The 21,760-nt window shown below is 37.3% G+C and overlaps 1 protein-coding gene across 6 annotated transcripts in view; it reads left to right on the top strand.

Annotated features, from left to right (window-relative positions):
• The window catches only part of KLHL2 (kelch like family member 2), a 64,487-nt gene that overhangs the window by 30,438 nt on the left and 12,289 nt on the right, over positions 1–21,760 (top strand). For 4 of the 6 annotated variants that reach the window (XM_054065375.1, XM_054065378.1, XM_054065377.1 and 1 more), the window contains 6 exons: positions 5,031–5,193; positions 16,891–17,000; positions 18,168–18,284; positions 19,294–19,443; positions 19,857–19,974; positions 20,619–20,816. In XM_054065375.1, the coding sequence (XP_053921350.1) occupies positions 5,031–5,193; positions 16,891–17,000; positions 18,168–18,284; positions 19,294–19,443; positions 19,857–19,974; positions 20,619–20,816 (856 nt within the window). Of the gene's footprint in view, positions 1–5,030; positions 5,194–16,852; positions 17,001–18,167; positions 18,285–19,293; positions 19,444–19,856; positions 19,975–20,618; positions 20,817–21,760 lie in introns of all 6 variants that reach the window. The other 2 variants (XM_054065380.1, XM_054065379.1) reach the window with 1 other exon arrangement.

The raw sequence follows: 21,760 nt of genomic DNA, 5'->3' as shown, positions 1-21,760 counted from the left end.
CATTTGGATCGCTATGCAAAAGTGATTCCCTTTAGCAGTTTCTGTATGCCTACTGTCAGGATGTTGGGCATCGCCAGTTCATTAGGAAGCGATATATGGGATAAAGCCAGCTCAAGCCTGAACTCTCTGAAGAGAGTTCCTTCTGTTGGTTGCTCAGTTTTTATACTTTATATTGGGCTGAGTCACATATACACCTCTCTCCATGCTGGTCTGGCCAACTAGGGAAGGCGTTACACTCTACCAATTATGTCAAGGAAGGCTGCTTATACAACCTGGTGACTCACTGGTTCAGCCGTGTATCGGAAACAAAGGTTATACTCCAGTTCCCCATGTATTAAGTTCAGCTTTCTTTAGTTGGTGCTCGTTCCTTACATTTCTTCCCTACATTCATCTCCTCTGAGCCTCCTTCCATTGTGGCTACTCGTTGGTTGGTCATACACGCTGTATCTCTCTGAGACTGTTGAAATCATCTTCCTTGTGAACTGATGGGTCACATGTAACTGGAGATGTGCCTGCCTCTACTAGCTGCTCCTTGCCTCAGAGCTCACCATGTGTATGATTTGGTCACATGAGGCAAATATTTCCAGCTGCGCAAAGGTGAGCAGAATCATGAAGCTGACTGTAAAAAAAAGGGGGAGAGAAAAGCTATAGGCGACATCAGTACACTCAGCCCTCAATGTACTGCTGGTGTGTATCTGAACCACAAGAGAGGGCAGCAGCCTTAATGCAGGTTGATGATCGAGCCGAGTTATTCTGAAGGGCTTGAATCTGCTTCAGTGAAAACAGCACACAAGTTTAGGACCTTAAATGGATCCTTCCTGACTGTGCAACTAACCCTGGTTGTTTTTAAACCAAATAGTTGTACCTGATCATGGTCCTTTTTGTCTTAGTGGAGATGGAAAAGTGTTTTTGACGTGGCAGGTGCACACATCTTTGGGAATAGGATTGTCACTTTAGGGAGTAATTTTCAGGTATTTAGAAGGGTTAAACGATCTGCTCTAGGAAGAGTTGGAGTATATGGTTGGACACGATGATCCAATGGGTCCTTTCCAACCTTGTGATTCTGTGAGTGGCAGTCATTCCAAGATTCCTTACTGCGACTCTGACACAAAAAAGAGAATACATAATTTTTTTACTTGCTCTCTGTAATAATAATCTGTTCATTTTTTTTATTATAAAAACAACTGAGATGAGGATAGTTTTCAAGGAATAAGCTGTTGGAGACTTTTTTTTCACCCTCTGCATTTTTTTTTTGCAGTACAAAGCGGTATGCATATTAAAGTATTTTTCATTTTTAAAGGAAACTTATGGTACCCTCTGCTGGCTGATTTTGGAAGTAAATCTGAGTTGTAGCATTCCAGTTTGGAGTAGCAGCAGGTTAAGCTAAATCTGTACTGCAATTTTAATACAGATTTTTTTTTTTTAGGGACTTGAGAGGATTTTGGGTTTTGGTGTTGTGTTGTGTCTGGTTCCTCCCCTTCTCCCTGCCTGGCTTCAGCAGAGTTAATCTGCCTGTCATGAAACTGTATTTTTAAACACAGGTTGTTACAGCTTCCAGGCTAACAGTTGACAGGTACAAAGGGAAATAGCTAGATGTTATTCCAGCTCTTGTTGCCTGGTAACCAAACCCCCATGTATAATTTCAATGGGATTAATTTGCTGCACTTTGCCTCTCTTTTCCTTTTTAGTGTTGGAATGCACATAAATATATTTAGATTTAAATGTTCTATTGTAACTAAATTCTGTTGAAAAATGTAACTTTTCTAACTAAATTGCAATGATTTAAGAACTGATGTAATTTTCCCATAATGAAGTGATCTTCTTGTAACATGGCTTTACTGTTCATATCAGTGAGCAAGCATCTGTTTGTGCATACAAATCTTAAATTCTTTTCTGCATTTCCGTGTAGTTTACTGATTTGATAATGATTTTACATAATTTTCTACTGAATTAAGTTAAGCATTTAAGAATAATTCTCAGAGGAGTCAAGAACTGTTCCCAAAGTTATTTGCTCAACTATACTGATAACTTGCCTAAAATTATCTAAGACTGTGTTTGAATTAGTTACTGAAGGTGAAAGCAGGTGTGAAATGTTTGCTTCAATGGGACAAGTTATGTAAATAAATACTTGTATTAGACTTCTAGACTGATTTTTTTTTGGTATGTGATTTCATATCTTATCCTAGAATTCACTATCAAATTAATTATCCACTCACTATAAGTAATCACTCTGTAGTCCTAGTAATAGAAATCATACTACTAATTTTATCTTCACATATTCATAAACATATGCTAAAGTAAAATTAGTTCACTGCAATGATTTAACCTTGTCTAATGTAACCTTTAAGCCTACTAAATTTCTTTTGAATTGTGTAACTTCATCTGACGCTTGTGCCTATTACATACAGATCTTATCCATTTATTTTGTTACTTGATATTTTCAAGGATTATCTAAGATATAAAATAGTTTTTAGTTATTTGTTTGGCAGCAGTCTGTGTATGTCAGTGCAATCACATTTGTGTTTTTCCCTCACTTCTCTTTCATTAACAGTTTGTATTCAAAGCACACGCTTGTTAAATATGTAACATATGTAAGAGCCATACGTAGTAGAAGTTGGACCACAGAAAAAGGAGTTTCAAGCAGACATTAGCTTTTCAAGTTTGTATCGCCTGAAGTCCTTTTTGTTTTACTTTGGATCACAATTGTTAGTTTTATTTAAAAAAAAAAGCCTAAAGAGTAAACAATAAAAGTAACTCTTTAGAACCCAAGCAGATAGATACTTACATCTAGATATCTTACATCTATCTGATGATGGCAAATATTTGATTCAACAGACAATTACAAAGATTAAAACTGCTTCCAAAGAGCAATTGTGTAGAAGTATAGTCTGCAGCTTTCACTTAGCGAGTGTTACACAAGTTTCTAAGTTGTTTTACTCTTGCTCCTTCTGCTCTTTTTATTCTCCCAGTTGTCTTCTTGTTTGACTCTTTAATTTTACCCAAGTAATTGTTTAAATGAGAAATGCTAACAAGAGTATTGCAGTCATTGTTTGATGTATTTTGTGCTTGCATATTATTGATGCAGCTTTATAGTACATATTTTCTCTCTACTAAGTGAACATTTGCTAGTCTTCTGTGTTAAAATCTTGCCTGTTGTCATCCACTGAAGATGCAAACTAATATTAATTTTGCACGTGAATATTCTAAAATAGAAGTCTTATTAAGATAACTGTCAGAAGCACAGAAAATGAAAATACTGTGAAGAAGAAATTGTAGATAGGAGTATGGAATTTCACTCAAAGGCACAACTATAGTAAACCTAAATTTCATGTTTAAGTTCTACTGGGCAATTAAAATGTATGTTATACAGTTTCTTAAATTCTTCTTTAGTTTTTGCATGCTTTGTGAAAGTTGGAGGACAAATATGTCATTTACACTAATTTCTTACTGATGTGGATATTTTAATGAGTTACAGAATATTCGTAGTATCATAGAATTGGTTGGAAGGGACCTCAGAGATCCTCCAGTTCCAACCCCCCTGCTATGGGCAGGGACACTTTCCACCAGACCAGGTTGCTCAAAGCTCCATCCAGCCTCTCCTTGAACACTTCCAAGGAGGAGGCACCTGCAAATTCTCTGGGCAACCTGGTACAGTGCCTCACCACCCTCACAGTAAAAAAAAACTCTTCCTGACATCTAATCTAAATCTCCCCTTTTTCAACTTAAAACAGTTACCCCTTGTCCTGTCATTACATGCCCTTGTAAAAAGTCCCTTCTAGCTCTTCTGTAGGCCCCCTTCAGGTACTGGAAGGCTGCTTTAAGGTCTCCCCAGAGCCTTCTCTTCTCCAGGCTTAACAAGCCCAACTGTCTCAGCCTGTTTTCATAGGATAGCTGCTCCAGCCCTCTGATCATCTTTGTGGCCCTCCTCTGAACCCACTCCAAAAGGCCCATTTCCCGCTTACATTGGGGGCCCTAGAGCTGAATGCAGCACTTCAAGTGGGGTCTCACGAGAGTAGAAGGGCCAGATGCTCACACTTTTTTTGGTGCACCCCAGGATACAATTGGTTTTCTGGGCTGCAAGCGCATATTGCCGGCTCATGTTGAGTTTCTCATCCACCAGCACCCCCAAGCTCTTCTCCTCGGGGCTACTGTCAACCTCTTTATCCCTCAGCCTATATTTGTGCTTGGGATTGTGCCGACCTGAGTGCAGGACATTGCATTTGGTCTTGTTGAACCTCATAAGGATCAACAAGGGTCCAGGGTCCAGGTCCCTCTGGACGACATCCCTTTGCTCTCGCTTGTCAACGGTGCCCCACAGCTTGATTTCATTTGCAGACTTGCTCAGGGTGCCATCAGTCCTGCTGTCTGTCTCAGAAAGAGATGTTAAACAACACTATCCCAGTATGGACCCATGAGGAATGCCACTCATCGCTGATCTCCACACATTTTATACGCTGAGTCTTCTAAATGCATGAATTGTCATTCTTCCAAGAAGGTCACAGACTTCTTTGAAATCTGAATTGAGTCTTCACTGGAATCAGTGGTGTAAAGGTGCTTATTATTGATGCTAAAAAAGGTGGCACAATGTCCAGTGCTTGGATGCAAACAAGATTTATGTATTTTATCATGGTTTAGAAAACTTTGATTTAGAGAAACACTTAATGCTAAAGGTTTGGAATTGTGATGTAATTATGGAGTGTTGAGGACAGTAAGAAGGGAACTTGTGAATCAACACTGGAGAAAAAACTTACATGAAGTGTGAGAATTATAGTCTATGGAATTATTTCCCCCTGAACACAGTGGTAGAGATGTTTCTTGTTATTTTGAGTCTTAAACGGTATTTTAAGAGAGGTAAAATCATGTTAGTGTTGGGTTTTAAGTTCTTCAGTTGCATAATGCGGAAATTTTTCTCTCTGTTTTAGTCTTTTCTTTTTTTTTGTTAATGGATTATTTTGTTTATTAATATTGAGAATACTCTTGTATATGCTCAAAATTGAATTTAGGTGTTAACCGTCTGTTGCTTCTTACAGGTACTGCTCCCAGCAGCTGGTCTATTGCAACTGCAGGATGTGAAAAGGACTTGCTGTGAATTTTTAGAATCCCAGCTTCATCCTATCAACTGCTTGGGGATCCGTGCTTTTGCTGACATGCATGCATGCACAGATCTCCTGAACAAGGCCAACACATATGCAGGCAAGTCATCATTAGTATAGCATATAGCTTTAAAAATGTGTGTGAGTACGCACATGCGGGTTCCCTGTCCATCCAACTCTGCTCAAAGCAAACCAGATTTTATCCAGGATATTGCAGATATATCTTGTGGCAAAGAGTGCATTTGATGTGAATGTCTTTAAGATAAATGAAGTCTCCTGCTTGGAGCGTAGTTATTATAATAAGCACAAAGTGGCAACATTTTCGTGGCCCATCAGGGCCACACAGGGTTTAAGCAATTTGTAATTCAGAAAGAAACTACCTTGGTATTTAAAATTTTACACTGTTACTTAGGGGAGGAAATCAAGAAAGAAGGATTAAAATTCTGGCAACTGCCACAAGCGAAAGTCTGTAAGAAGTACATTGTGGAAAAAAGAAGATAAGGGTATGGAAGGGGGGTGCTATCTCTATCCACTGAGGTGGACGGGCTAAGAAGCATTAAACATACTGTGAAAAGTGTGTTGTCAACTTGTATTCTGAAAATCCTACTGATCTAGCCAAAGACTTGATTTTTTTTTACGATAAAGAATACCTGTAGTCTCATTCGTCTGTCTTGACACAAAGTAGATAGAAGTGTGTCATCTGACTAACCATATAGCTTAGCCATTAAAATTCTACTTTCCTTGTAAAAAACACTTGCCATTGGATAGTTTCTCTTTTTTTTTTTTTTCCCCCAAAAAATCAAGAACTCCATGAACTTTTTTTATTACTAAAAGTGCATTGTAACAGTCATCTTAGGCAATGTTGCTCATCTTGTAAGAGGACTGACTCATATCGAGTCTTGGCATTTTTGAAAATTGAGGTCTCTTTTTCCTTGCTGTTGTGAATGAAAGAGCAATTCTGTGGTGAAGTAACAGTAGAGTTGTATGAGAGGACAAAGGAGAATAGTTATTACCTTTTTCCTGATGCTGGTGAGGCCTCAGGTAGAAAAAGGTGAAACCTAACTTTAAGAAAGATGCGAAACAGTTGAAGTTGAATCCAAGGAAGCCTAACATGAACTTATTAGGAGAACAGGTTGACCTATGACAAATACTATCGGAGGAGAGTCTCCTTTCAGTGAAGAAAATAAAAGGCTAGGAGGATGAGGAGGAATGCAAATCTTCCTGTGTGTAAAAATGACTGAGAATGATTAAGCTTGGCTTGTGATCAAGCTTTTAAACTCACTTCATATACTAAGGAAAAATTTGACTGTACGAGTAACATGGATCAGGCAAGCTGTTTGTGGAAGTTATGGACAGCTGTAAAAAACCTGGTTAGACTAACTTCTGATGTAGGTTGATCTAAATCACATTTGTGTCAAAAACTTGATGATTTTAAGTTCTTTCTAGTTTACATTTCTAGAATTCTGTAAAGATTAACATAGGTTTTTTTAAAACTTACATTCCAAATACATTTTATGCTGTTGGAGATTAATATATATGTAGTTTCAGAGACGGTGTTACTAAATTGGTTATTTTAACATAATTGATTAGAACCTTGTTTGACTGCCCTTCATGCCGAGAAAGGTTGCATAATGTGGATTACTAAAAAGTAAACAAAAAGCCTGTCTAACCTTTTAAGTTTTTAGCATAACATTGTAACCAGAACTAAGGCTTTTAATTTGTTAGACGGCAATGATCTTACTGGTCTTTTGTGTGTAGAATGCCTTAGACTCTTGATGTTTGGGTTGAGACTGGAGATGTTATGCTGAGGAATTACATTTTGTAGTGATCAAAATCCCCCTCTTTTATAGGGTGTAACTTACTAGCCAGCAAAGTAGTATCTTCTGAGTAGAACTTTGGCAGTGAATGTTCACAAAGTAGGACAAAACTGTTTGGGAATTCAGAGGTCAGAGGTTGACAGTGACAGTCAGGTATTCCTTTCTTCGTGCAGTTTGTGCTGTCTGCCCAGTCGCAGATTTTTTCTTGTATTTTCAGTGTCTCTTGGATGTTTGATCTATACTTGAGATTCAGTGAGCCCAAACTGCTTTCCACCTAAACATCTTTCCCTTCTCCCTGTCTTCCTCTGGAACTGGTGACTTCTGTGTTCTCCCTGTCATTCAGATTCATATATTTGACAACTTTAACTCCCCTCTGCCATTGTATGTCGACTACTCAGTTGCATGTTCCTCAATTTTGTTTCTTCCCTCCCTTCCAAATCTACTCTACATCATGTTTCTTTCCCTTTTGCTGCGATGTTCTGGGCCCCTCGCTACAAGAAGGATGTTGAAGCTCTGGAGCGTGTCCAGAGAAGAGCAACAAAGCTGGTGAAGGGGCTGGAGAACAAGTCTTACGAGGAGAAGCTGAGGGAACTGGGGTTGTTTAGCCTGGAGAAGAGGAGGCTGAGGGGAGACCTTATTGCTCTCCACAACTACCTGAAAGGAGGTTGTGGAGAGGAGGGAGCTGGCTTCTTCTCCCAAGTGACTGAGGACAGGACAAGGGGGAATGGCCTCAAGCTGTGCCAGGGGAGGTTCAGGCTGGACATCAGGAAAAAAATTTTTCACAGAAAGGGTCACTGGGCACTGGAACAGGCTGCCCAGGGAGGTGGTGGAGTCACCTTCCCTGGAGGTGTTTAAGGGATGCATGGATGAGATGCTCAGGGGCATGGTTTAGTGGTTGATAGGAATGCTTGGACTTGATGATCCTGGAGGTGCTTTTCCAACCTAGTGATTCTGTGATTCTGTGATGTAAATGTAGCTCTGACATAAATTCCTCTCTGCTAGTGTAATTTTACTACTTTTGACGTATTCTTTTTCCCCTGGATTGAATTCCAACCTCTCATCCTTGGCTTTTCCACTTCAGCAGAATTACCCTTCCTTGAATCTTTTATTTCATATCTCTCTCTACTACTTCTGTGCTTGGAACTAACCTTCTCTTTCCTATGTAATCAAACCTCCTTCCATTTCCGACAGATTCCTCCAGAAAGCACTTCCCTCATCTATGCTTCCCTTTTTGTCATGATATTCTTGGAGTCCTGCTGGCCCGTACCATGAGCTGCCAGCTCAACTCCTACTGTGTTTTTTCTGTATCTGTGTGGTGAATTTTAAAGAAATGCACACTCTGTTCTTACTCTTGAAATAAATATGCTGTGAGTATGAGCTACTTCATTGCATTCCACTCTTGGCGCTGCCTTCCTTAATCCTTAGCACTCTGTCAGACTTAGTATGAGAGCAATACAGAAGAGAGAATTAAAACCAAAATGTCCTGGTAAGGCTACAGAAAAAAATTCATATGGTTGTATTCCTTTTCATATCTTTTCTAAAATGTACAGTGATTAATTAACATCATTAACAATTAGTACAGAGGTAAACCAGAAGATTTTCTTGAAATAGAGCACTAAGTGCTTCAATTCTTCTCTCTAGGTCCAAATAATATGCTTTTTACTTTACTTGGGTAAAGTAAATTACTCCTTGAGTAATTTCAGACCTCATAAAAAGAATGATTTTGATGAATGGTTTCAGCTGCCTTAATTCCTAGATCTGTGTTCCAGTATAGATTACTGTTTTGTGTTTTTTTACTCACTTCTGGGACATTATAGTGTTTATCAAGAATGGATATTTCAGGAAAAAAATGGAAATGAAGCAGACTCATATGATTAGGTGTCTGTCAACAGGATGTTTCGTTGCTTTCTTAAATCTGAAACTGAGGTACACAAATCAGCCATACTCAGCAGTTTTTAATCTTGTGAAATTGTATTCAAATTATATATGTATAAAATTCAAAAACCTCAAAAGCTGTTCAGGTTGTTTCTGAAAGTGCTAGCTTTTGTAATGATGCCTTACTCCAAGTTCTAGTGTGTATGTGGCTGAATGACTTTGATAACTGTGTTTAGACTATTATGCAAAAGGTTTTAATTAAATCTTCTTGTCCTTGAGTAATAAAATATCAAATCAGAAAGCTAACTTATTTTTGATCTTTTATGCATTAGGAAGCAATGCTTATATTTATTAACTAGAGTTAATGTTCAGATATTTAATGTTCTAGAGAACATGTTTTGACATAGCGGTTGCTTAATTTTGAATTTTAAACTATTCTGACATCTCAGTATGTCGTACTAACTTCAAAACTACTTCAGGTTCTTCTAAACAATCTTTGTTTTATTTGGTAGTTGACGCTAATGCATGTATAGTTAACTTTCTAGAAATATAAAATCTAAGACCCTGGCAAGACCTTTAGTGCAGTATTTGTTAAATGTGTTTGAGAGCACAGGTACTCTAACCTGTAGCCCTTCCTCTCTGGGTCATTTTGTTCAGGCCTCAGAGTCTTTGCAGGAAGCATGTAGACAAGTGAAAAGGATGAGGAAGCTATTTGTTGGCTCTAGCTGGGACTTGCAAGCTATTGGGTTGAGCGTTGACATGCTCAGTACTCCTAGTAAAAACACCCAGGGTGGAAGAAGAGTTGGTCTGCATTTCTCCTTGGAACAAGCTGATCATCAATGCTCTTGGATTTCCGTCTGCTGACTCCCTGTTTTTCTTGTGTACAGTTTTATACCTTTTCAAGTCAACGTTTTTTCTCTTGAATTTTCAAGCTTCTTACTTGCCTATATCTCTGCTATCATAGCTTCTTTTCCCCCTGTTCTTATCTCAAATGACTCTGTACTTGTAAAGGCTCTTCCATACAACTGAACAGATCTCAAAAGTCTGAGCCAAAGATATATGGCTGGGCCATTTCAGAACTGGGCCTTGTATCACAGGCAGCTGAACTCCCAAGAGCAGACATCTTGGGATTAAGGCTCCAGAAACTATAATGAGTACAGAAGAGGATTATTATATTGAAAAAGCAGTGAAAATATTTCTCTTGAGAAAATGAAAAGCATTTGGATGTTTAACTCCTCCTAGTTTTTGTTACGCTTGCCTTTTTGTGTTTAGGAAAAAAGAGGCAGGGACACACTTTTGCTAGTAGACAATGATAGCATAAAACCAAATAGGTGCTGGTGTAGAGCAGAAGTTTTTAGAAAAGTGAAGCTTTGAAACTTCTTCCAGCGGGGGTAAATCTCCAACTTTAATTAAAACTCGGGTTTCATAATCCTGTGGTGTGGTTGGTCCTCCTGTAGCAGAATGTGAGATTTCTATGATTTAGGAGTTTTTTATATGCATCTATTGACTTGTGGAATAATGACACCTGACTCAGAGTTAAGTGTAGGTATGCGGCGGTGCACCAAGTGCAAGGGGGATTTTTTCCTCCTAGCTTGCACACCAGGTGTCAAAGCCAGCACATATTTATTATGCTATATGATACGTATGCATTGGTTTAGTATACATAGTCATGACTTTTCTGAGAAGTGGGTTGGGTTAGTAAGATTACTTACGGGAACTCATTATCATAAATCTCCTCCTCTTAGCGCTTGTGCGTTCTCTCGTGGTAGTGGTCGACGAGGGTCTTTGGGGAGGAAGACTCGCAGTCATCTTCACCGTGAACTTCTCAACTTTCCTTCTTGTGCATGCTCTTAGACTCTTTGGCCACTTCTTCAAGGTTGCATCTGGTCCTAGGTGGTTCTTCTTCCTCTTATCATTGCACTAGTCCTTGTTATCCGGCTTATTAGATACAGTCACATTCTTTCCCATTCTTTCTAACTGCAGCCTTGTTAAAATTCCTTATGTAAGCTGAAGTATCCAGGTGCAGGCTAGCTAAACGTTATTATTCAAGCTAATCCTATATTTTAGTTCTAAAATCACAAAAACTATGCATAATATTCAAACTTATAATAGGTTAGTAACTTATAACAAATAATCTCTTTCTTCACTATGATGCCTATGAAGAGATCTGAAAATAGCGGACAATTGATACAGATTACTTGGACTGAGCTTCTGTTGCAATTAAACTTCCTGAGATGCTACCTCTTCTAGTGGTGTTCCAGAAAGCAGTCCTGCTCTGAGTCTTGTCACACTTGCACAGGGGCTACATAGAGCTGAGGTCTCTCATCTTTCTTGTGAGGCAGTTCTTACAAAGAGTATGTGGCGTGAGTGCTGCTAGTCCATCCTCAGTTTTAGCCAGGGATACATCTTATGTAGTCTTCAAGGATGTTCACAAAGTAATGATTTTTACTGAGAATATCGTGCATTTTATAGTTGTTGTCATGTTGTGTGCAACCGGAAGAGAGATTGGTAAAGCCTTTTAATAAAGAGGGGTATGCGACCTTGGACTGACTAGGGAGACACATGGGTAGTGCTTAGGCCTTGACATATTTCTTAGCTATAACCAAAGAATAGTAATGTACTTCCACTTACTGCATAGGCTGGTATGGGGTTTGGAAACATTGGATCCTCTTATGTCTTTTGAAGATAAGCTTTACACACCAAACCTTCTTGGCTTTTAGCATTGTGCTGAGGAGATGTTGAAGAAACTTTTGTTAGGGAATCTTAGCATGTGTTGTGAAGCAGGGGATTGCTGCTTTGTGCTTTACTCTGGGATACAGCGTTCTTGATTCTGGCGCTTCAAGTCTAAAACTTTGAGCCCTGACTAGACTTGGAAGCATGTATGTCTTCTGTAGACTATTCTTGTGTACAATCTTATGCATGAGATTGAAAGGATGTAGTTAGCAGAATCGTTCGTATGATTCTATTCTGAGTAGCAACATCTGTTATCTTGGCTGCTATGAATTTCATGGTGTTCTCAAAAGCAGTTATTTAGTCATAAAATTCACAAGTCAAACAGACTTTAGGGAAAAAAAAAAAAAGATTCTGCAATGCTTAGCTTCTGCTCGTTCTCCAACTGGCAGAGCTTGTGTCCATCCCTCTGTAATACGGCTGGGGTTCCTGCTTGACCAATGCCTTATGTCAGGCCATTAGCAAAAACGTTTTGTCTCAAGCCAATACAAATCACAATGTGACATTGTGAATTGAAGCTAAAATTTTAAAAAGTAATTTTTGCTTAATATTTTTGCTTCATCTCTTGAAAATTTTTTTTGTTCTTTTAAGGGACCATAAGGCTTAGATGTTTCCAAGCTCTCGGTCTTCGCTACTCTAAAACAAGAGGTTATCATGTCAGAAAGAAGCTACACTTCTGGAAGGTTCCAGATGGTTTTGTAGCATTATCTTATCAGAAAGATGCAGGTACTCCATTTAGTTCATAAAAACCATCATTATCTGTTTTGTGGAATAGAAGAAGTTGGCCTAAACCTGACCAAAGACATTTATGAAACTTTGTGTATTTGACTGTGATATTTTGTTTCACACATAATATACATTGAATTACTGCCTTGAAAAGATCTAGGCAATCTGAGGGGATTTTCCTTTTTTCCAGCTGCAGCCTTTGGCGCTGATAAGCTCTGGTCATCTTTTTCATACCTCTTAATGCAGCTTTAGGAAGATCATTGAAGATTTCTGAAATCGTACAAAATGTTAAAAAGATTTCTGGAAATGGGTATTAAATGTTGTCAGCTGCTGATGCACCTCAGAAAAAAATATTAGAAAATGACTAAAGCCAGTTAGTGATGGAACAGAAATTTAGGCAGCAGTAACCGATGTTGTGCACGGAGATAAACATTGACAGCAGTCAGTGTCATAAAGCATAGAGGAGGAGATGGCTTTTATTTTTGGCCACTGATTCTCTGAAAGGTTTTTAATCTCAGGGAACTTCAGCAGAACTTTGCTTCTCTACATGTTTATGCCGTTTAGTAAAGGCAATTAAGCCAGAGAAGGTCTGGCTGTAGGTAGATAAGTGAGTAAAATAGCATTTGTGAATTAATCCACAACTCCTTATAGCATCAAGTGACCTGTTCAGATTTCATATGTAACTTTCCTTCCTATGTAATTGAAAAATGTAAAGTTAGCGTTAATATCCTTATGGCCAGCAAGACTATGTGGCTTTTGGATAGAAGGGTAAGTCAAGTTCTTACTGCTGCTGTGTGCGTGTATAATACACATCTCCAGATTCACAATGAAATATACCAAAAAGTGTTAGCTCTTTCTATCTTCCTGTTCTCTCTATGCTGGCGTTGCTTATTATACTTCCAAACATTTTCTTACTAGCCACTTTCATGTAGTTAACAACTTATTTTGTCTTTTTAATTTGTCCCTGAAACTGAAGTCCCATCCTACTGGTACAGGGCAAACAAGGACAGATCTTCAGCTATTCAGATAGAAACTGTCTCTATCAATTGAGAAAATGTGAAAATCTGCTTTTCATATGCAGTTGGATTTGGATACTTTAGAAAAGTCCTAAAATGGAAGAGATTTTTTTTTAAAGGCAGATTTTAGTATTGATAATTAAGAAGTAGGGATTCTGCTTGCTTAGGAAGTAGGGGTTCGGGAGCCAAGTCCCTGCAGATCCTAAGCCAGCTTGTTACCAGGCTGCTTGACTCTTGAGCCAGCTGGCTTCAATATCTGGATAAAGTGGCAAGAAGTGGGACAAGATTCCAATACAAATTTGTCAGTGTCACACCCTGTGTGGAAAATTCTGATTTGGAAAACAAAAAAGTAGTTTGTTCTCTTGTGAGGAATTCCAGCCAGATAGTTCTGTCTCTTTGCTTATCTAGACGATGTTCTTGAAGTAAGTAGTATATTACTTAATGCAACAAATAAAAACCAAGCTAATTTGAGACTTTACAGGGGACAAATGCATAAAATATTCCATCATGTCATAAGTTTCGTGACATTTGATGGTACTGTCTGGAGATCATAGAATCATAGCATGGTTTGGGTTGGAGAGGGTCTTAAAGATCATCTAGTTCCAACCCCTCCTGCCATGGGCAATGACAAAGCTTTCAGAATGTGTGCAATAATGTGGTATAATGCAAATCTTAACCCAGAAGAAAAAGAAAAATACACACCCTCCAATACCATTTTTCTCGTAATTATTGGAAAAAGAGGCTCCAAGTGGGATTTTTGGAACTCTTAGTACTGAATTATGTTATTTCAAAGGTGCTGATATCCTTGAAAAGGTGAAAAGGAAGCAAAAAAAAAAAAGAATTCTATCTAATAAAATAATGACTTCTGTCTTAAACACTTCAACAGCTTTAGATAAATTGTCATTGGTAGATTTAATTGGTGTTTTTGCATTTCCTTGTTCTTTTTCCGTTTCTAATTATTTTGAATAATTGATTTAGCTGTAATTTCAATTGACTTCTGTTTTAACTGTCTTAACTGACAATCAGTTAAGATGGTCTCCTTGACAACAGGAGATCTGCTTCTTAAGAGAATAGTGATTTCACCTTGCGTCCTTTTTTTGTGATTAAAATTTATATAGCAATCTTTTCAACTGTTTATTTCTATTTTTTCCTGCAATTCATTCAGCTGAGGATTCATTTCCGGTTGTTGCTTGAGAACCTGACCATATAACTATTGACTGACTAGTTTAATTTCTACTTTTTTTTCTACTCTTCTTTCTTCTCTTGGTCATGTGCCTTGTTTTATGCTTTAAGCATAGAGGGTGACATCCAGTAAAATAGTCTTAATTTTTGTTCAAGTACTGTGTATTTTTTCAGAGTTTCTTCTACACTTCCCTTCCTAGTGTGAAAACAGAAGACAGCCTCACATTTATTGTATCACTCTGAAAATTCACAGCTTTTACTCTTTTGGTTTAGAGGCTGCATCTCTTCCTATTTAGAGTGTGTCGGAAATCTAAAGCAGTTTATAAAAAGCAAGGTTTTTGTACGTGAATCTGTAACATCAGCTGGATATTTCTAGTTTATGAAGTGTATCCTTTTGGATGTGATACACTGTTGGATCAATTTTCTCAAGGCAAGATGAACAAAGCTTCTAAACTTCAGATTTGTTTGAGAATTTGATGGATGTTGTTTCCCCCTGTCTGCTTGCTTCGTAACTCACTTCTGAGTAAAGCCAGGCATGCTGTTTTGTGGGACTGCCACTTGAAATTCAGAATTTATAATATAACTAATTTATGCAAATTACCTTTCTTAATTTTTATTTGCCATATGCAAATAGTAAAATTAATCAGATACTTATTATTTCAATAAGTGTACCTCAGAAAATTCTACTTCAGCTTAAGAAACGGCATATTTGTAGTCTGAAAAGCAAACAGACAAATATTTATAAGGGGCGGAAAAATAATAGCGGTGTTATAAAAATCAATAGTATTTCTCACCCATTCTCTCCAATTTCCTGAAGTGTGGCAGAAAATACTACGCTGCCATCATCAGAGAATGCTACAGAATCGGAGTGACCTGTAGTGATGATGATTGCATGAATGAAGAGGCTGGTAGGATGAGAGACTGAAAAGGCAAAGTCTGTCTACTTTAAATTGAGATGAAGGCTAAAAAGGAGTGTAGAATAATGAATGATTCTGAGTAGATAGGTTATGGGTATTAATTAAAAATTGGTTAATGGTAAGCTGTGCATTAAATTTAGATGTGGGGGTTTTTGTTTAGTGAGGCTGTGGCATTTTAATTATAGGAGGGTATTAAAGTCAAGAATTTAACAGGATTCAAGGGGACTGGACTGTATCTCACTAAACTCATTGCTTAGTAAAGTGTGATTAAGGTAAAATGTCATCCTTCTGGCTGTTTATCTCTAATCTTTCATGCTTATTGTGAGACCTTTATGGGAGGAGGTTTTGTCATCATACTTTTCATATACGTTCTTGAACTTTTGTCTGAAGCAATTTGTCCTGCCTGTTTCAAGGAACAAGCTGCTTAGCTGGCTGTAGGACAAGAATTATACTGTGTTCAATTTCTCTTTTTGTGCTTTTTGATCTTTAGTACAAAAAAAGCTATTTTACCCTGCAAAGTTGACCTGAAAAAATGTAGGCTTCTTGATCTGGAAACATTCAACATTGTTTTACTTCTTTAAGCTTAAGACAGTTTGTGGAGCGTGGAATCTTAACTGTATTAGCACTAGTGGAGTGATAGAAAAGGCTTTAGGAAGTTCTTTGGTTTGAATATGTTTGACTTCTTTTACTTATTCCAATTTTGAGTGAATTCTTGAATTCCCAGCAACAGCTGTCCCTTCTAACTTCTGTTAAAAATAGCTGAACAGGGGAAAACTAAGAGTTAACTGCATTGAGCTGCTTCTTAAGCAACTGAATGGCTTAAAAAGCGATTTTAAGGAAGGAAGAGGACAACTGAAAAGAACTTGATAAAGATATATGCTCTAAGTTACAATAAAATGTCTAATTCCGCAACGAAAACATTGACTTTTGTCAGTTTGATTTACTTTAAGTTGAGTCATTTAAAAAAAAACACTGAGGAAAAACTGCACAAGTTCTACACAATGTAGAGATTGTGATATATTATATTTTTATGACTTTGGAAAAGCACTGAATGATGCAACAAGATCCAAACCTGTTGTTTGATTTGACCTACATTTGACTGCAAAAATGCTGGTTAGTGCTAGTGAATCAGCCATTGTTCATGTTGAACTGCAGGTTTAAAACATGTTTATGTTATAGAAGGGATATTCTTTTCCTGGATTTTTTTTTGCTGTATTTGTGTGTACAAAGTTAGCAAAATGAGATTTAAGTATTTGTAAAGGACAAGTACTGAGATGAAGCAGTGCTGAAAATGGTAAATTGGTTTTAGGTTTTTTTTTTAATATTTCAATTATTTTTAAGAATGTTTAAACATAAAAGCTGCTTGTGAAACCAAGCTTTAACCTAGATAAAATGTATTAAGATATTGCTTCTAGGTATGGCAAAATAGCATGCATATTGACTTTTTTCTCTATTTTTCCTCTGCTGCTTTAATGCTTGTTGTGGGATACACTTAGCACTGTATGCTATAGAGTCCTACTTTTCCTCCAAACAGAACAGCACTTTTCTGATGTTGTACTTAGTGAAGAATACCTCAATCTTGGTGTAGAGCAAGTATGCAGTCTTATATCCAGTGACAAACTCACCATTGCCTCAGAGGAGAAGGTAAGACCATGTGTATCCCAGTATCCTTTTTATCCTTTGGGCTGAGAGAGCAAGCTTTTTCTTACTGTTGTGGTATACTTGTTTGGGTGCATTCTTTGTCTCCTCAGGGAAGTTAGACATGTATTGTGCTCGTATTTAAAGGATTTTTTTTTTTTCCCAAAAATGTCGTCAGTCTGATGTTGAAAATTAATCTCAACTCTTAAAAATCCAAAAACTGTGTTTTGTTAAAAAGTAGAAACTAAATTAAATGGAAATTCCTACTTATCTTCAAGCAGAACAGACAGAACACATGCTGCGAGTCACATACACAGCTAGATCTCATTTTTCTAGAGCCATTTTTGAAGGTCTTCAGTGAGCCCACTGCATCTCTTTGAACCTCAATAGTTTTCAGGTTGTAGATGTCTGCATTTTTTAATCCAGTTGTAATCAATTTAAAGTATGTTGGGTTTCTTTTTTTCCAAGGAGTATACAATTGTACTAACACCTCTGTTCAAATGAGACTAAATTGTGTTCAAAAGCATGTTTGAATACTGGTTTTGTAGCTAGGTAGTGTTTTGTGTTGAAGCCTTTTTGAAACAGTGAGTATAAGAACTATTCACTTAAACTGAGTCTAGCAAAGTCATGTTCTGTTCCCATACCCTGAAGGTCCAATTTTATCCCTTTGATTTGATACATGGGATGCTGCTTCTGTGGAGTATAATTAAGGTTTTAATGCTCTAGTGTATGATAGCTGCTGTGCAACAGAGGAGAAAACTAGGCTTGAGATTGCTTCTCCTACTAAGACTCAGTGATGATAAGTCATTTGAATGATGGTGTGGCAGGTGAATTTTCCAAGAAAGGAAGAAAAGTATGTGGACTGTAATAGCCCTGTTGCTGTGTTGTGTAGCTTTATTAGATATTTGGTATCAATGAACTTGTATGCATTTTGTTAATTTAGTGCAGCTATCCTTGAAACACCTGTAGAGGAGTGATGTAAAGAGACTGGCTACTGCATCTTCAGTATTTTGTAGTGGGTAAATATGAAAATAATGGGAGCTGTAACTGCTGTTGTCTTTTCTCACATTAGGAATTTTAGCATAAGCAAAAACTGGTTTTGGAGGCACACTGATGTTTTCATACTACTGAATTTGTCAGTCAAGGGACTTGCATTTGTTTGTTTCCTGGAAGGTATTTGAAGCAGTGATAGCGTGGGTAAACCATGACAAAGATGTAAGGCAGGAACTAATGGCACGCCTGATGGAGCATGTTCGGCTGCCTTTGCTTTCCCGTGAATATTTAGTTCAGGTAAGCAGAAAAGGAATACTAATTCTTCTGCATGTAAACATTTTGGTTTTTGTTTTCGTTTTTTGGTTTTTTTTAATGCCAGATGGATAATTTGTATTTAAAAAACAGTGTAATATAGTGTTACTGATAGTAAAAATAAACAGCCACCATTACATATGCATGGACACACACAGAGTCAAATGAGGGGTTGCTACATAAAGGATATCATATGTAAGTGTTTTATCTGTTTGGCTGACTACTTGTCATACTACACTAATAATCTGAATGATTTCATTAGCTAGGATCAGGTTAGCCTTCATTTTCAATATGATACCAAAAGAAGTGTTGTATCAAATAAGTGAATATAAATTTCAGAATTGAATCGATTGTTTAAGTGATTTAGGAGTTGCTGATAAAGGAGACATTTATTTACCTGTTCCAGGTACAATACATTTTTTCAAAATTGTATAAGATAATTCTTAATATTTAGGTGTCAAGTCAAATATTTAAGATATAAAATATCAGTTTGTTATTAGCATTGGTTAGTGGGTGTAGTAGCAGGTCGGTAGGTGTTTATTTTAGAAATTCTAGTTTTGTAATATGAATTTCCTCCACTTTGTGTGGGTTGTTCTGGTTTTTTTTTGTTTTGCTCCTGTGGGCTTTTGTTTTGGCTTCTTCTTCTAGTTTCTTATTGTTGTGGGGTGGTTTACTGGTTTATTAAATTCTTTTCCCCCTTGAGGTGTTCTGTACTCCTTGTATTTGAAAGGTCAAGAAATGTGCTTGATTGTTAGGAAGTGATTTACTTTGCCTAACACTGTTTCTTCTACTTATTAATTCAGAGAATCATTTTTTTCCACTGACTGCATATTGCCATCACATAAATTCATGTCTTAACTGTGGTTAAATCACAGTCAAAAAAATCAGTCATCTACATTTGTTTAATATAGCACGGGCTTTATTATATTTCAGATTATTTGTGTTTTAGTTCCTTAACATGCTCAGACCTTCTTAAACTTCTGTTAATAATCAGAGAGTTGAAGAAGAAATATTGGTGAAGAACAGCAGTGCATGTAAAGATTACCTCATTGAAGCTATGAAGTATCACTTGCTGCCAACTGAACAACGAGCATTGATGAAAAGCACTCGAACAAAATTGAGAACACCCGCTAGCCTTCCAAAAGTAAGACCCTTATTTTTCCAATGTATTTATTTCTTCAAACTCCATTTTAAGAGATTTCATGAAAGCATGACCATCACTTGGGGTATTCCAGTAAAAGTTTTCATACCAGAATTATTTATCACAAAAATGTAACAAGTGATTAAATTTATACTCGGTACCATTTGCGATAGAGATGTTTTAGTCTTTCACCTACCTCCCCCATGCCCTGTCCCCTCTGGACATGATTGCAAACTGCATGCTTTTTTTTGTAATAAAAAATAATTTTTCCAGTCTGTAAGACTCAAATTTCTTATTTAGGGTAACTGTCCATTAGTTATTTCTCATACAAAAGCTTGTTTTATTTTTTAACCCATTTTTGTTCTTTCAGGTACTTTCATGTATGCAAATAATAAATATTTTTATCTCTCTTTTAGTTGATGATGGTAGTGGGAGGACAGGCACCAAAGGCAATTCGCAGTGTTGAATGCTATGATTTTAAAGAGGAACGCTGGCATCAGGTGGCTGAATTGCCTTCCAGAAGATGTAGAGCGGGTAAATGGTGCCTAATTTTTTATTGTGGTTGGTAATGCTTCAGAATTTAGGTATCTGTATAAAGCATTGTGTGTTCTTTGGGACAGTATTTAAGGTACTTATCTGAGAACAAGTAAGTCAAGCCTTGACTTCAGTAAACATCCTTTGAATTATTTGCTAATCTGGAACTATACACATTTGATAACTTGTTCTTGATTTGTGCTTCACATTGTATTTATGAGAAGTAATAAAGCAGTTTATTCTAGAGATTACAGCAGATAAATAAATTTAAATATTACTGCATTATATTAATGAGTAATTTTGTTATTAAAATACTCTGTTATTATTAAATGAGATGAGGAATGTGAAGAAGTGACCAACCAATAGCAAGAATGTAAAAATGTGATCATAAAGCAGCTGAGATATCCAAGCAAGAAGAAATTCAGCAAGCGTGTTATTTGGAAGTGGGAGCTATTAGCAACAAAAAGTATAAGAATTTCTAGTGCTCAATCTGAATGAAACATGGCTCTAAGACCATCAAAAATCTGATAGTGTAGCGAGTACTGTAAATTGTGTCAAGTATCTGCATACTTAGGACAATATGGAGTAAAATTGATTGACATAGACTAAAACACTCATCATTCCTCCCTGTTTCTCTGCTCTAGGAATGGTGTACATGGGAGGCATGGTTTATGCTGTTGGTGGTTTCAATGGTTCTTTGAGAGTGCGCACGGTAGATTCCTATGATCCAGTGAAGGACCAGTGGACCAGTGTTGCCAACATGCAAGACAGGAGAAGCACACTGGGAGCAGCTGTATTAAATGGCCTTCTCTATGCTGTGGGAGGATTTGATGGGAGTACAGGTATTTTTTTTCCCTTATATACACTGCCGATTAGCTTTGACTACTCTTAACATAATTGTATCAAATTTGAATGCTTCTTTCCTTGTAGCTGCAATGATATCAAGCCCGAGGTTGACCTGCCATCTTGTGGTGTGGAATATACTTTGGTGGTCACAACCTTCTACCTGAACAGTGGACTGTTTGCTCTCATTCTAAGAGTTCAGGGTTATTGACTAGTCAATCTTTGACACGTTCCCTTTCAGTATTCCTTCTGTAGTCAGAGCCTTTAACTCATGGAAGATGTGGACAGAAAAATTACCTGGTCTCTTTTGTCCTGTTTGCACATGAAATATATCTCTGAATTTTCATGTAGTATAAATAGGATTACTAACAACTTTCTCTGATGAAACTCAGATGAAATTCATGTTTAAATAAAAGTGTGACTTGACAGAGTTTGATGATAAGGTCACTCTTATTACTTACTACATGGAGGAAATACGTGGAGGGAGAATTGTGTTATAATCTGTGTGAAGAGTTTTGCACAGGGGCTGTGGTTGAGGAAAGGTAAGGCAGACCCTCCCATCAAGTCATGGTGTTCAGAATAGATCCCCTTACTTTCTGAACTCCTTCTCTGAGAGGACGCTACGTATGACTGGATCCTGTCCTAGTCCCAGACTTGATTGAGAGTTTATGGCTAAGAGATACAGAGGGTAAGGGTTATATGTGTTTATAGCTAAAGGATTACTAAGTTTCATTGTGATTCTCACTCAACTTCCCTCTGGGAGTCCTGCTGACTGCTGCCAGGTGTCAGATCACTCTGAAGTCCAAATCCAAGGTTTTGCAAAGCAGACTCTCAGACATCAAATTTCATAAAAAAATAATTTAATGGAAGGATACAACAGTATGGCCAGCTCCAGAGAGAGAGAGGCCGACATGAATAAAGAAATTTAGACATGAATAAAGAA

This window comes from Cuculus canorus, chromosome 4 (genome assembly GCF_017976375.1).
Source record: "Cuculus canorus isolate bCucCan1 chromosome 4, bCucCan1.pri, whole genome shotgun sequence".
In the NCBI taxonomy this organism is placed as follows: Eukaryota; Metazoa; Chordata; class Aves; order Cuculiformes; family Cuculidae; genus Cuculus; species Cuculus canorus.
This window is presented reverse-complemented; position numbering and strand designations above follow the sequence as displayed.